Source organism: Mustela putorius, unplaced genomic scaffold (genome assembly GCF_011764305.1).
Source record: "Mustela putorius furo isolate JIRA1106 unplaced genomic scaffold, ASM1176430v1.1 tig00003834_pilon_pilon_pilon, whole genome shotgun sequence".
NCBI classification, from domain to species: domain Eukaryota; kingdom Metazoa; phylum Chordata; class Mammalia; order Carnivora; family Mustelidae; genus Mustela; species Mustela putorius.
This window is the reverse complement of record NW_025421987.1, coordinates 9,289,592-9,302,902: the sequence shown is the minus strand read 5'-3', so window position 1 is coordinate 9,302,902 and position 13,311 is coordinate 9,289,592. Positions and strand designations below refer to the sequence as shown.

At 36.6% G+C, this 13,311-nt stretch overlaps 1 protein-coding gene across 22 annotated transcripts in view; it reads right to left on the bottom strand.

Moving 5' to 3' along the window:
- ROBO2 (roundabout guidance receptor 2) overlaps nt 1-13,311 on the bottom strand; it is a 1,685,112-nt gene that overhangs the window by 81,999 nt on the left and 1,589,802 nt on the right. For all 22 annotated transcript variants that reach the window (XM_045088214.1, XM_045088211.1, XM_045088212.1 and 19 more), the window contains 3 exons: nt 12,836-12,998; nt 11,059-11,225; nt 6,127-6,248 (listed from right to left, as the gene is read on the bottom strand). In XM_045088214.1, coding sequence (XP_044944149.1) covers nt 6,127-6,248; nt 11,059-11,225; nt 12,836-12,998 — 452 coding nt within the window. The remainder of the gene's footprint in view (nt 1-6,126; nt 6,249-11,058; nt 11,226-12,835; nt 12,999-13,311) is intronic.

Here is a 13,311-nt window from a genome sequence, read left to right as displayed (position 1 = left end):
TGCTCAGGGAGCCTGCTTCCTCCTCTCTCTCTGCCTACTTGTGATCTCTCTCTCTCTCTGTCAAATGAATAAATAAAGTCTTTAAAAATAAAAAAAGACGGTGGAACAAAGGGACATTTTTCTGTATTCAGAATGTCCAAGCTAGAGAGTCCATGAAGCTGGTGGGCCTGAGCTTATGTGTTTCTATGTATAGCTCATTCTAGCTTCGCAGATGAGCCTTAACAACTAAGAATGCCTTCGTCCACCTGACAGCATTCTTACCCTCAAAGATTCTCTGGAATTGGGGCTACACTTACAGCAGGCTCTGCCAAGATAAAGTTCGCCCAGCTCTGATGCCAAAGCTCGCAATCTTTGAACCTTCATACATGCTACCAGCTTGTGTTTGTACCAAGAGATGTAGTTTTTGAAAAGCCATTGTTCTGACATTATAAAGCGAGGCAGCTCAAAAGCAAAAAGTTAAATTTATGAGAGCCAAAGAGAGGTGCCTTTAATCAAAACTGTCAATGTTCAAAAATTCCTTGCAGCATATGTTAAAACAACATTAAACTGGCATTTTATAAACTTCTCGGCATTCGCTTTAAGTGAATTTATATACTGAAAGAAAGACATAACTCACAATAATAGCTTGTTAATCCTGAAAGAAGCAAGCTGTGTTTTTAAGAAGAACATTAAGCAGCTGTTTCCAGATGAAGAGAGTCTGTAAATCAGGGTAAATTGGTTTTATCCATGTTTGGTTTTCATTAATTAAGTGTTTTAGGGACTTTATGAAGCTAATGTTTACTACACAACATTGCCTTGCTCGCTTCATTGTATGCTGCTTTCAACCTCTATATTCTAATGGCCTACTTAATAACTAAAGAGTTTAACTTGATTTTGTGCAGTTGCAGTAACTTCTTTTTCAGAAGAAAAGTTGTTGTTACAGGTGGAAGCAAAAATGAAAATGCTGAACACTACCTTTAAAAAAAAATAGGTGGGATTTTTATTGCATATGTGTTCTATAGCACTGACTTGTGGTGCACATTTTGACAGGTGGTCACTTTCAAGTTAAACCAGATGCTTGTTACTAGTTTTATTAACATTCTGTTTATAAGAAGGAGGATTTTCTTTAGTGTTGATTATAATCAGAGTCTGGCCACAAATCCATGGGTCTGTAGAATTTAAAAAAAGAATCTGTACTTTCTGAAATATGAACAAAAAAGCATTGTTTTCAGGGAGAAAAATGAAACAAATTTCCATCATCCAGTCATAATGTTGCAAGTGAGTTATAGCTCAGCCTTTTAAATTTTCTCAGCCTCAGTTTTCTTATTTCACTCAACAGTATTCATATTAGAAGGGCCTAGAGACAATTAAGTTAAAGAACTTTGCAAGTTTCAGGGACGCACAATGATAAAGCATCATTGGTAAGTAAGGGATCCGCATGTAGTCCGTATGTGGCCAGAGGGGAAATTGCGCAACACCATTGAATTGAAACCACATTCCATTAAAATGTGTAAGTGCTTACCACCATCTTCTCTATTAAAAAAAAAAAAAAAAAAAAGATCCATCCAAACTGAAAACTTGAAGTGAATTTTCTTTGTTGGGCTTAGCCTGTTAAGGATGAGTGCGCTTAAAGCCAAATTCTGAAATTCTAGTTTGCCAATGGACACTTTCACTTTCAGTAGCTGTTATGTTAAAGGGGCAAAGGATCTGTGATTTTTTTTGTCCTTGAACAAAAACACCCCCCACCACACACACTAGAATAACCTTTTTTTAAGCATTTTTAATTTTTTAGAATAACTGCTTTAAAAAAAAAACAGATTTATTGCTATTTTCTCTTGAAACAGTCATGTCTTATCATTTTTGCCTACCCTCGTCATAAGAGCAGTCACTTTGAGAAAGCAGTCCTGGCTAACTATTGTTCCTTCAAGATTAGCCTTGGTAAACCACCTCAGCTGGCAGCATGTCTGACTCCATAGGTTGGGGAATTTATTTCTCTCTTCCAATAACACATCTGTAACTCAAATACTAACAAAGTAATACTTTAAAGACCATGCACATTTAGGAAGTTGAAAATATGGCATGGAAAAAAAGCATTTGGTTACAATTTCTTTGGCAACAGACCACACCCCTAGTCTGACTTTACTTCACTAAACTGACCTCTCAAACATATACTTAATTTCAAGTGTAACTATAAATTCACGGGGAACAATAGCCTGTGATCTAATTGAACACTCTCTTTTTTAAAAACAAAAATACAAGGGTCTAAAAACAACTGATTTGATCATTCAACAGACTGTTATTGAGAGGGTATTTTATAACAGATGTTCTGCTCAGGAGAAACTAAAATGAAAAACATGGGCTCCAGACTCACAGAACTCAACCTCATGAGAGAGAGAGATATGCAAACTAGTCATGACAAGCTTTGTGGGATGCAGAGATGAAGATGACAAGGTTCCTCTCCTGGAAGAACTCCCAGACTACAGACCTGCAATTTTGATCTAATTCGATTTGTTCTTTTAAACTCAGTGACTTTTAAAGTGATTAACTTCATAAACATAATGACTTTGATTCTTACTCAAATAATTTCCACATTTAGAAGCCCCTTAAAAGAGGCCCCTTTGAAACTCCCAACAGAGCAGAGAAAGACTTTTCAACTGAGAATGAGGAAAAATCTGCTATTAAAAATACAATTCTTTCCTTGGCTTTGCTAGTTTTATATTTGGTTAAAGGCACAGAGAGATGGAAGAGGCAAGGCAGATAATACCCCTACTGTGTGTCAATGGAAAAATGATGAGGTCATTTTGTATGCACCCTCCATGGGAACAGGAGAACAGAAATCATTTTGTGCAGAAAACAGAATAAACCTATGCAAAATAATGTTTAAAATGGAATCAGAAACAATGTGATTGTAAGTAATTACTCTTAAAATATTATAACCTTAGTCTTATTTATGTTGAAATTTTATCCAATTTTGTATTCCTAGGACAAAATTTTGATCACATGTTCTTGTTTAAGAAGTAACAAAATGCCCCATTTGGGGCCCTGTGCCAAAATTCTACCATTAAAAAATATTCTTTTCAAATAAATATTTGTCTATAGTTTAAGTAAAAAACACAAAACACAGATTTAAAGTAAATAAGTTCTAATCCTAATTTTACCTCTGAAGTGAGTGTGGGATATTGGGAACATCATTCAACTTGAATACAGGGCTTCCTTTGAGAAAATTAGAGAATTAAGCAAAACAGCCTTAAATGTTATTTTGGGTTTTCCTGTTCTACTATAATAATGCCTTTATATTTCCCCATATAGATGAAAATGAGTAGTGATGCCTTTTCTGGTGCCTGAGGATAAAGTTAATCACTTCTTCTTTGATTGAAATCTCTCTATAGGGTATGTATATATCTGTTATAGCTTTTATTCTTGTGTACTGTCATTGAGAATTTCCATGTTTCTCTCAAGTAGATTTGTCTCTTTATATAGTTCTCCACCACACCTAGGACAAAATTGTTCCATGAGAATGCTTGTTGATGTATTTATTATTGAGAGGACACTGGAATAATTCTCTTCCATTGTATTTTTTTTTAAAGATTTTATTTATTTATCAGAGAGAGAGAGGGGGAGAGAGCGAGCACAGGCAGACATAATGGCAGTCAGAGGCAGAGGGAGAAGCAGGCTCCCCGCTGAGCAAGGAGCCGGATGCGGGACTCCATCCCAGGACGCCGGGATCATGACCTCAAGGCAGCTGCTCAACAAACTGAGCCACCCAGGCATCCCTCCATTGTATTTTTATACTTCAAATACAATTAATTAAGAACTGGTGAAAAACAACCAGTTTTCCTTTCTTAATGTCCTTTGTTGAAGGAGTTGATAAATGGTTACTTTCCGAAAGAAACTTGGACTGTAGGGATGCCTGGGTGGCTCAGTTCGTGATCCCAGGATCGTGGGATTAAGTTCCCGACTCCTTGTTCAGCAGGAAGCCTGCTTCTCCCTCTGCCTGTCATTGCCCCTGCTTGTATGCTTTCTCTCTTGGTCAAATAAATAAATAAAATCTTAAAAAAAGAAAAAAAAAAAAGAAAAGAAAAACTTGGACTCTAAAACCAGAAAGCGAGAATCCAATTTCTTACTTAGTCATTCTTCTACTACAGCAAAACAACAATAATAAAAATAGGGACATACTTATAAATACTTTCCCATTAAAATCATTATTAAAGTAAAAGACTTTCTAGGTATTCCTAACTCAAATGTCCATTACTGATACAATGCATAAGATCTATCACATACGCAGACGGCTTAGCAAAGGATTTTTAGAGGTTATAATAGAGAAAGCTCAGATATAAATGAAAAGTTGGCGCTGGCTGTACAATGCATGGGGAAGAACATTACCTGGCTCTTCTTAAAACACAGACACACTCATAGACACAAACACATATACACAAGTGTTGGTATCCTCTAATGTGGCTATTTTTATGCTATGTGTTATTTTCACTACAGTGGCTATCAAGTGATCAAAACATTTTGGAGTTTGATATAACAGTGGGCAGGTTGACATTTAATAATGCATGGAATTGAACAGTCTCAATGCATATTAAAATATCAATGTATTTCTTAAAATACATTAGCTTTTTAGTATCTAAGTCATATTATTAAAATTATATTCATGTTTTGGTGCTATTATACAAGATACAGCTAAAGGAATGTACAGATGATTTATTTAAATTTAGAAGAAAACTTTATCAAATTAAATTGTTTTGTGCTTCAAATGACATCATTAAGAAAGTAAAACCTGAGAGCCTGGGTGGCTCAGTCAGTTAAGCATCTGCCTTCAGCTCAGGTCATGATCACACGGTCCTGGGATCGAGTCCCACATTGTCTCCCTGTTCAGCAAAGAGATCTGCTTCTCCCTCTCCCTCTACCCGTGCCCACTTGTGCATATTCTCTCTCTCATGCATGCTCTCTTTCTCAGATAAATCTTTAAAAAACAAAAACAAAAACAAACAAACAAAAACAACCCACGGACTGAGAGAAAATATTTACCAACCATATATCTGATAAGGAGTTTGTATCCACTTTATAAAAAAACACAAGTCTATAATAAGGATGAAAAACCTAACTTAAAAATAAGCAAAGAATTTGAATATCTTCTCTAAAGAAGATATACAAATGCTCAAGCACCTGAAAAAATGGAAAATATCACTAGTCATTAAGGAAATGCAAATCAAAACCACAAGGATATTCCACTCCACACCCACGAGAACAGTTAGAGTCAAAAAAGAAAGAATAACAAGTGTTGAGGAGGATGTGAGAGAATCTGGCAAGGGTGTGGAAGAAACTGGTGGAAACATAAGATGGTAGAACCACTTGGGAAAACATTTGGGCAGTTTATCCAAAGGTTTGAGAGTTATCATTTTACTCAGCAATTCCTAGGTAGATACCAAGCAAAATGAAAACATATGTCAACTTGTTCTCAAATGTTTAGGGCTCCCTGATTCATGTTAGCCACAACTAGAACCAACTGAAAAGGGCATCAGCTGATGAGAAGGCAGAGGATATGATATATCTGTAGGATAGGATGCTATTCAGTAGTAAAAAGGAACAAAGAACTGTTAGATATTATAACATGGTTGAACCTCAAAAACATTACATTGAGTGAAAGAAGCCAGACACAAAAGATCACAAATTGCATGATTTCATTCATAGCAAAGGAAGAGGCAAATCTATGACAAAAAGTAGATTAGTGGGTGCAAAGAGCTAAAGTGGGGGAATGGAGAAGGCACGTTGCAATGAACACAGGGTTACATTTTCAGATGACGAAATGTTCTAAAACCAGATTCTGATGATGATTGCACAATTCTGTAAATATACCCAAACAGAGTTGTCCATTCTAACTCTGATATGGTAATTATATCTCAAGAAAGCTGTGAAAAAATAAGAAGAAGAAACATGCCATGGTTCTATTGCAATCGATCTATTTTTATTCTACTCTTTTATTCTATGGAATATTTTTCTTTTTTGCCATTAATTACAACTTGATTTTAAATGGTGAGGGTTTCCATTACTATTTGTTTGTGGATTCCCTTTTTCCATCTTTGGTTTGTTTTCTTGAAGGAATAAAAGAAACTGCCATTAAAATTGCTTTTGAAAACTTACCGTCCACGTGACTTGAACTGTGGTGGGAGTCAACACAACTGGAGTATGAAGACGGACAATGACATCTCCTAGTTCTTTCTGTACTTGTCTATGGTCCACTCCTTGTGCTGGTGGGCTGATATCTACAGAGATAACCATTCCCAAAATTTAAAAATTCCTAGTAAAATTTTAATGTGTATTACACAAGCCATTAGGTCATTAGAAATAATTGTAGGGCAAAAAACAAAACTTTGTGACAAAAAACATTAAAGCGTATTTATATACATACCATCCCTGCTAGGACCTAATTTGAGAGACGATATTTATCTCTACTAAAATAAAATTAATAAAAGTGTTTGTAATCTCTCACTCCCTTCAAATACATTGTTGTGGAAGATCTATTATTTGCTTATTAAAGAACGAAGTATGTGCCACAAGACATCTCTAGAAGCATCAGTTTTCTACAGATGTTGGCATATTGGAGGACTTTCCCGAGTAGTTAATGGAGCTATCTCTGAAAACTGCTGTTTAGGAATTTGTTCAATCCCTTGTCCCAATTGGTAGATTGTATGTTGTTACTCCTTGACCTATTCCAGACTGGAAGCATGGAAAAGAAAGTGATGAGGGAGACGTGGGAAGTGAATTATGTCACTAAAGGTTAACAAAGTGAGGGAAAGAAGAGGAAAAAGCCCCCAAATTTACAAAAATACTTCTGAAAAATTTAGGATACTTTTTAAATGTTCTAAAGTAATCAATTTTGAACACAACTTTAATATCTGATCAAAAAAAAGAAAAAGAATTCGGCTGTTTTTGGAAGTGATTGGGGGAAGGGAGAAGGAGACAGAATTACAATATTTAGAATCCTATATGCTCAGTCATACATTGTTCAGCTGCCCCAGTATTCACCATTCCCATAATACTAGTCTCCTGTTTCATATAATGGTTTATATTCTGTGTGCCCATTAAGAAAAAAATAGAGAGAAATCATAGACTTCCGAGTTCATCAAATTGATATCAAATACTGAATTTCACACAAACTCAAATCAACTACGCTAACTGTTGCACTGCAATGTTAAGTTGATTTTTTTTTCCTCCAGCTATCTTTTAAGGAAGGAAGCTTCATTTAAAATAATTGATTTTCTTAATCCTGTTTTCTCCTATTTTCTCAAGCCACAATGCAACACTAGGCAAAAATACTTATAAAGTGCATATCTCAGCCATAATTTAAATTGGATGCACTAAAAAACTGGGACCTACATAGGGGAGGGAGCAGAAGGATGGGCAAATGGGTGAAGGGGATTGAGAGGTATAGGCTTCCAGTAATGGAATGAGTAAGTCATGGAATGAAACCCACAGCATAGGGTAGAGAACAAACTGGTAGTTTCCAGAGCGAAGAGGGAGATGGGCGAAATAGAAGAAGAGGACTCAGAGTACATGTACTGGGGCATCTGGGTGGCTCAGTGGGTTAAAGCCTCTGCCTTTGGCTCGGGTCATGGTCCCAGGGTCCTGGGATCGAGCCCCTCATCGGGCTCTCTGCTGGGCGGGTTTGCCAGCTTCCCTTCCTCTCTCTCTGCCGGCCTCTCTGCCTAATTGTGATCTGTCTGTCAAATAAATAAAGAAAATCTTTAAAAAAAGAAAAAGCGTACATGTACTATGATGAGCAATGAGTAATGTATAGAATTACTGAATCATTAGATGGTATACCTAAAATGAATATAATACTGAATATCAATTACACTCGAATTTAAAATCAAATAAATATTTCTTTAAAGCCGCAGCACAGGAAACATAGTCAATGATATTGTAATAGCATTGAATAGTGATAGACGGTAGCTGCACTTGCGGTGAGCATAGGATAACACAGAGAGAAGTTGAATCACCATGTTATATGCCTGAAACCAATGTAATATTGTATGTCAGCTATACTAAAAAAATAAAAAAAAAAAAACCAGAAAAGAAAATTCTCAAGGACCTTAGTGTGATGTGGAAGAATGCATATAATATAATCAGAGGGGGAGATAAATCATGAGAGACTGTGGACTCTGAGAGATAAACTGAGGGTTTTGGAGGGGTGGGGGTGGGGTGGGGGGTGGGGTGAGCCCAGTGGTGGGTATTGTGGAGGGCACTGCATGGAGCACTGGGTGTGGTGCTTAAGCAATGAATTTTGGAACACTGAAAAAAAAAAAAATAAAATTTAAAAAATGAAAAAAAAATTAATATAATGATATTTGACATTGGCATTACACATAGTATATAATGAAAGTGTTGCTTTTATTTAATATTTGGAATTTATATCATTAATTTCCAAATTTGATTTTAATTAAAATAGCAGGATTAAAATACCTTAAACCTCTTCTATTGTTTTCCAACCCTCTGTACCGATTTGAGTAAATCACAAACTTATCTCATGACTCAGGATATATATTTGCTATTATTTGGAAAATGTATAATGTAAACGATAAAAAAATGAGTGAAAAAACTGGGACATAAATAATTGGGAACCAGGTTTTGGTGAATTTTTCTCCCCAGTTCCACTGTTTTTCATCCTTAACATAAATAGCAGAGCTATTCTACTTGATCCAGAAAAAAAAATTATTAATAATATGTGAATAATATTAACCTTTGCTGACATATCTGTGTCTACTGTGATGTTGACGCTACAAGTATTTGCTGCCTTCCCAAAGAATTCCAAATTCTATGGTACTTAATAACTTTCAAAATAAGACCTCACACAGCAAAGTGTCCTTTGAAAAGAAGTGCTTCACAGAATGCAAAGCTGCTGAAAGTGTTGTGTCAAAAAATGAAACTGACATTCAAACACACAATATGAGTTTTCCTATTAAATATCTGTTAAGAGAACATAAGTCTTTTGCTCTATATAGTCTCTCAGCTGGATCAAGCCAGCTCACAAACAACTTCTCATTCATCTTTTTGAACCTCTTCACCGAGAAGTTATTTTATGAGCCATGATTTAGTGACTGGCAGAGGTCTGCCGGATATAATCACACCCAAAGTCTTCCCTACTCTGTGATCTCTTTCGCCTTCCATTAGAGCTACACACAAAAACTGTTTCTGTCTACACTGGTAAAAATGACCCCAGTACTCTGATTTCTTGAGTTAAAGCCACAAACATCTTCAGGTTCCATAATTTAATTTACTCATTAAATTCAGGCCCACTGAAAGCAACTGGATCCAAGCAAAGTAAAAATATAACCAGTTTCAGATCTTCAAATTTCTTGTTGTACTTTTTATTTTCTGGAGACAGGTTCTTTACCTACAGGCCCTTTATCATCATGGAAAATTAATCACATTACTGCTTAGAGAACAATAGAGAAGTGGCATTCCCTCCTCCCCTGACTGTCATCATGTCAGCAACGTTCTAAAATCACGTGGGGACTATTTCACTCGATTCCTTTAAGGCGCCCTTCTCTGTTATAAGAACGTGCGAGTTACTATCACGGCACTACATTGTAATTATAATAATATTTTTATGGCTGTATGGTGCTTTTCATTGCATAAAAATACTACTTTGAATTATAACTTGTTCAAAGCCTTTTACAAATAGGAAATAATTAACCCTTTCTCAAGAACCCTGCGGGAAGTCAGTTGTAACCAATAATAAAGCCACAAGGTCTGTTTTATTAATTCCCCCCATGAACTAGTAGGAAGGGAACTTATAATGCAGCATCCTGTTTTAACCCCTCGACTCCAGTGATTCTTAATTTGAGAAGAAAGATCTTCAGTTTTGAAATTATAATATTCTGCGTGTTCAAGTTTTTATTTCAATTCCAGTAGTTAGCATACAGTGTCCTGTTAGTTTCAGGTGTAGGACAGAGTGATGGCACAGTTCCTCACCCAGGGCTTATCACAGCATGTGCGGTCCTTAATCCCCAACGGGGATTTCACCCATCCCCCACCTCCTCCTGGTAACTGTCAGTTTGTTCTCTAAATTAAGAGTCTGTTTCTTGATTTCTCTCTTTTCCCTTTGCCCATCTGTTTTGTTTTTGATTTTTTTAATCAGTCAAAAGAATTGTATACCTCCGGATGAAAACCTGATTTATTCCTTCCGGAAACAAATTGCTCCTTCAAACTAACCTGGTCTGATAAAAAAAAATGAAAGAAAACAAACAACAAAAACAAAAAGCCCACCCACTGTAGGAATGCTTGTCAAACTTGAGCAGAATCATCTCCCAGAGAGCACCCTAACACAGACTGCTGGGGGGTACCCCCAGAGCTTCTGAGCTGGGGCCTGAGACTGAATTCCTACCGTGGTCCTAGGGGATGCAGCTGCTGCTCCCGTGGGAGCTCTGCCTGCAGACCCACTGTGCTATAAAAATAGAATTCTTAAACAATAGGGGTAATTTTGATATCCCCATCTGGGCATTAGATCCATTAAAGATCACTTTTTGCATTGTATCATTAACTTTCAAAGGAGACCAGTTTCCTCCTTTTGAAATATAGTAAAGTCCTAACTTAGCTGATTTACTACGTAAATGTAAACAATTATTTTGTTTATTTATTTATTTTTTACTCAACAGACCCTGGCAGCTCCGAGAGGAGGACTCATTTACCAAGGTGAACAGCAAGTTCCCTTCTCCTTCCCTGTATTGAGTCTAAAGAATCCTTGTAACAGGGCGCCTGGGTGGCTCAGTGGGTTAAGCCGCTGCCTTCGGCTCAGGTCATGATCTCAGGGTGCTGGGATCGAGTCCCGCATCTGGCTCTCTGCTCAGCAGGGAGCCTGCTTCCCTCTCTCTCTCTCTCCTCCTGCCTGTCTACTTGTGATTTCTCTCTGTCAAATAAATAAATAAAATCTTTAAAAAAAAAAAAAGAAAAAGAATCCTTGTAACAGGTAAGGCAGACACATTTCTCTTTCTTCAGGCAATCCCTTTGTTCTTAAATTGCTGCTGAACGCCTCCTTCCAGAACCAGTCACGTTTACAGCCCTTGAAATTACCTTGTGTGCGCACGGGATCTGACATGGGACTTGGGTCACTGAGACCTTGGGGGTTGATCGCTCTGACCATGAATAAATAGATCGTATTGGGCCGCAATCCCCTCACTGTGTAGAGTGTGGTCTTTACATGGTTTGCCACCGTCTGCCAGCTGTTGCTCACTGATTGGCTGAAACAGGAACAGAACTTTCATTTAAAGACCAGTCGTGAAGGTATCAGCGGTGGAGTTGGGTATCAATGACAAAAGTTAATGGCTGAAAATTAAACACACACACGCACAACACTTGAAGTGTTAAGCCCAATAAATGAAACATTTGGATGATTTCGGTTTATTCAACAACAAAGCCGAGCCCACCTAACGGAAGTGCCATGCACAACAAAATTAAACTCAGCCCAGGAGATGTGACAGCCCGTTGCTAATGCACAGCAGCCCACTAAATGAATACCTGTAAAAGGAACAGAGGCCAAGATCACAACATCAAGTTTATACAATAAATATGGTCCTCGTGAATGTATGTATATATACCTTGAAAAGAATTAACCTGTAGAAAGAATAAATGGACTACAGAGTAAATTATGCCAATACATTTTCCTGTTACAAGGTGTGTTTTCTTTTGCATCAATTCCACATGCAATATTATAATAGAGCCTTCTAAAACTACATATCTGTAAAAGAAGAAAGGAAGCATGTAAGGAATATTTTCCTTTGGTCACATTTTTAATAAAATTGTACATTATACAGTATGTGATTTCTCATCTTCAAATGGTGAAATACCTCTGAATCTAGATGTGGAGACCCCTTAACAGCCCGCCAGAGATGGGATGCCCATTTAGAAAACTTTGTCTAAGGTCAAATGCTGCTTTTGTTCATAATGAGGAAAGAATGGCATTTTTCAGGGCTGCCCATTCACTTTTCAAAAGTTCTTATACGTCAAAGCATGAAAATTATAGAAAAGCTGTCTTTTGAAAGTTGGAAATGATGTATTTGTTGATCGTTACCTTAAATAGATTAGGGAAGCCTAAAACGAAAGTAATGGTTTGTCCTAATGCTTTAAAATGACAGGTGCTATTGCTATCTTTATAAAAGCAAATAAAAGAACATTGAAACAATACAAACTTCATTTTCCCATATGTGTAAGTATTTTATCAAATTCTCACAATGACTTCATTATGACATTTGCTAATGTATAGTCTATATCCTTATATTAATGACATTTTTTTCAAGTAACAATTGGACATATTTTTTCCTTTCAGCAACCAGAAGTGCATGGAATCAATTCTTTAATTGTAGCTTTTCATTTTTTTCTTAGGCATACCCCAAAGCTTCACTAAAATATATAGCACAAAAACAGTGGAACTATTTTAAATTCTGCTGTAATTATGAGAAAGCAAGTTTCCAGGATTCCATGCCTCAATAAACAATGCAGAACTTAAAAAGTGTCCAGCCTAATTCAATTATTTTCGGCCTAGTTCTAATGACAAATTCTCATCTTAAGTCTTAACAATGGTCAGAGTAAAGAAAGGAGCTAAGTGGTTAGGTGTTGAGCTAGATCCCCATAGACTTAGGGGTGGGTAATGCATATTTAGTCCTATTATCAAGTTATAAGTGGAAAAAAACCAACTAGAGTCTATTCTTGAATAAAATCAGATAAATACTTAAAATGAATTGTTAAACATGTTCTTAAGATAAAACAGCAGGATAGCTCACGTGAGATTTTAGGATATAGGAGCTTAAGCAACAACCCAATGGAGAAAAAAAAAAAAGGAACTGTCCCATACCTGAAAGCCTCAATGATATATGCACTTGCTGGAAGGGCTCCAGGGGTACCTGGTTGCCAGGACAAGGTGACACTGTTCTTAGTAACATCAGTGACCTGTGGTTTGGATGGTGACCCTGGCAGGTCACTTAAGTCATAATTTTTACTGATTGTTGCTCCAGATTCTATAGAGGACAAACAGAAAATGCTTCATTCCTGATTGCATAAGATGCCATAACACTTAACAGAAGGAAAATGGTCTATTAAAGAAGTTGACCTAGACAACAAGCAATTCATCTTCATGAGTCAAAAGTATGTAAATGAATACTTGCCTTTCCTACATGTTATTAAATGTTTACTTTCATGCAAGATCACTAGAATTGCTTGCTCTTCAGGTAGAGGAAATAAGTTTATCGAGGACAAATGTATCAAGCTGCATATATGCAATGTCATGTGGAGAAATTAAAAAGTGGCATATGACTTCATTTTTGTAGTCAG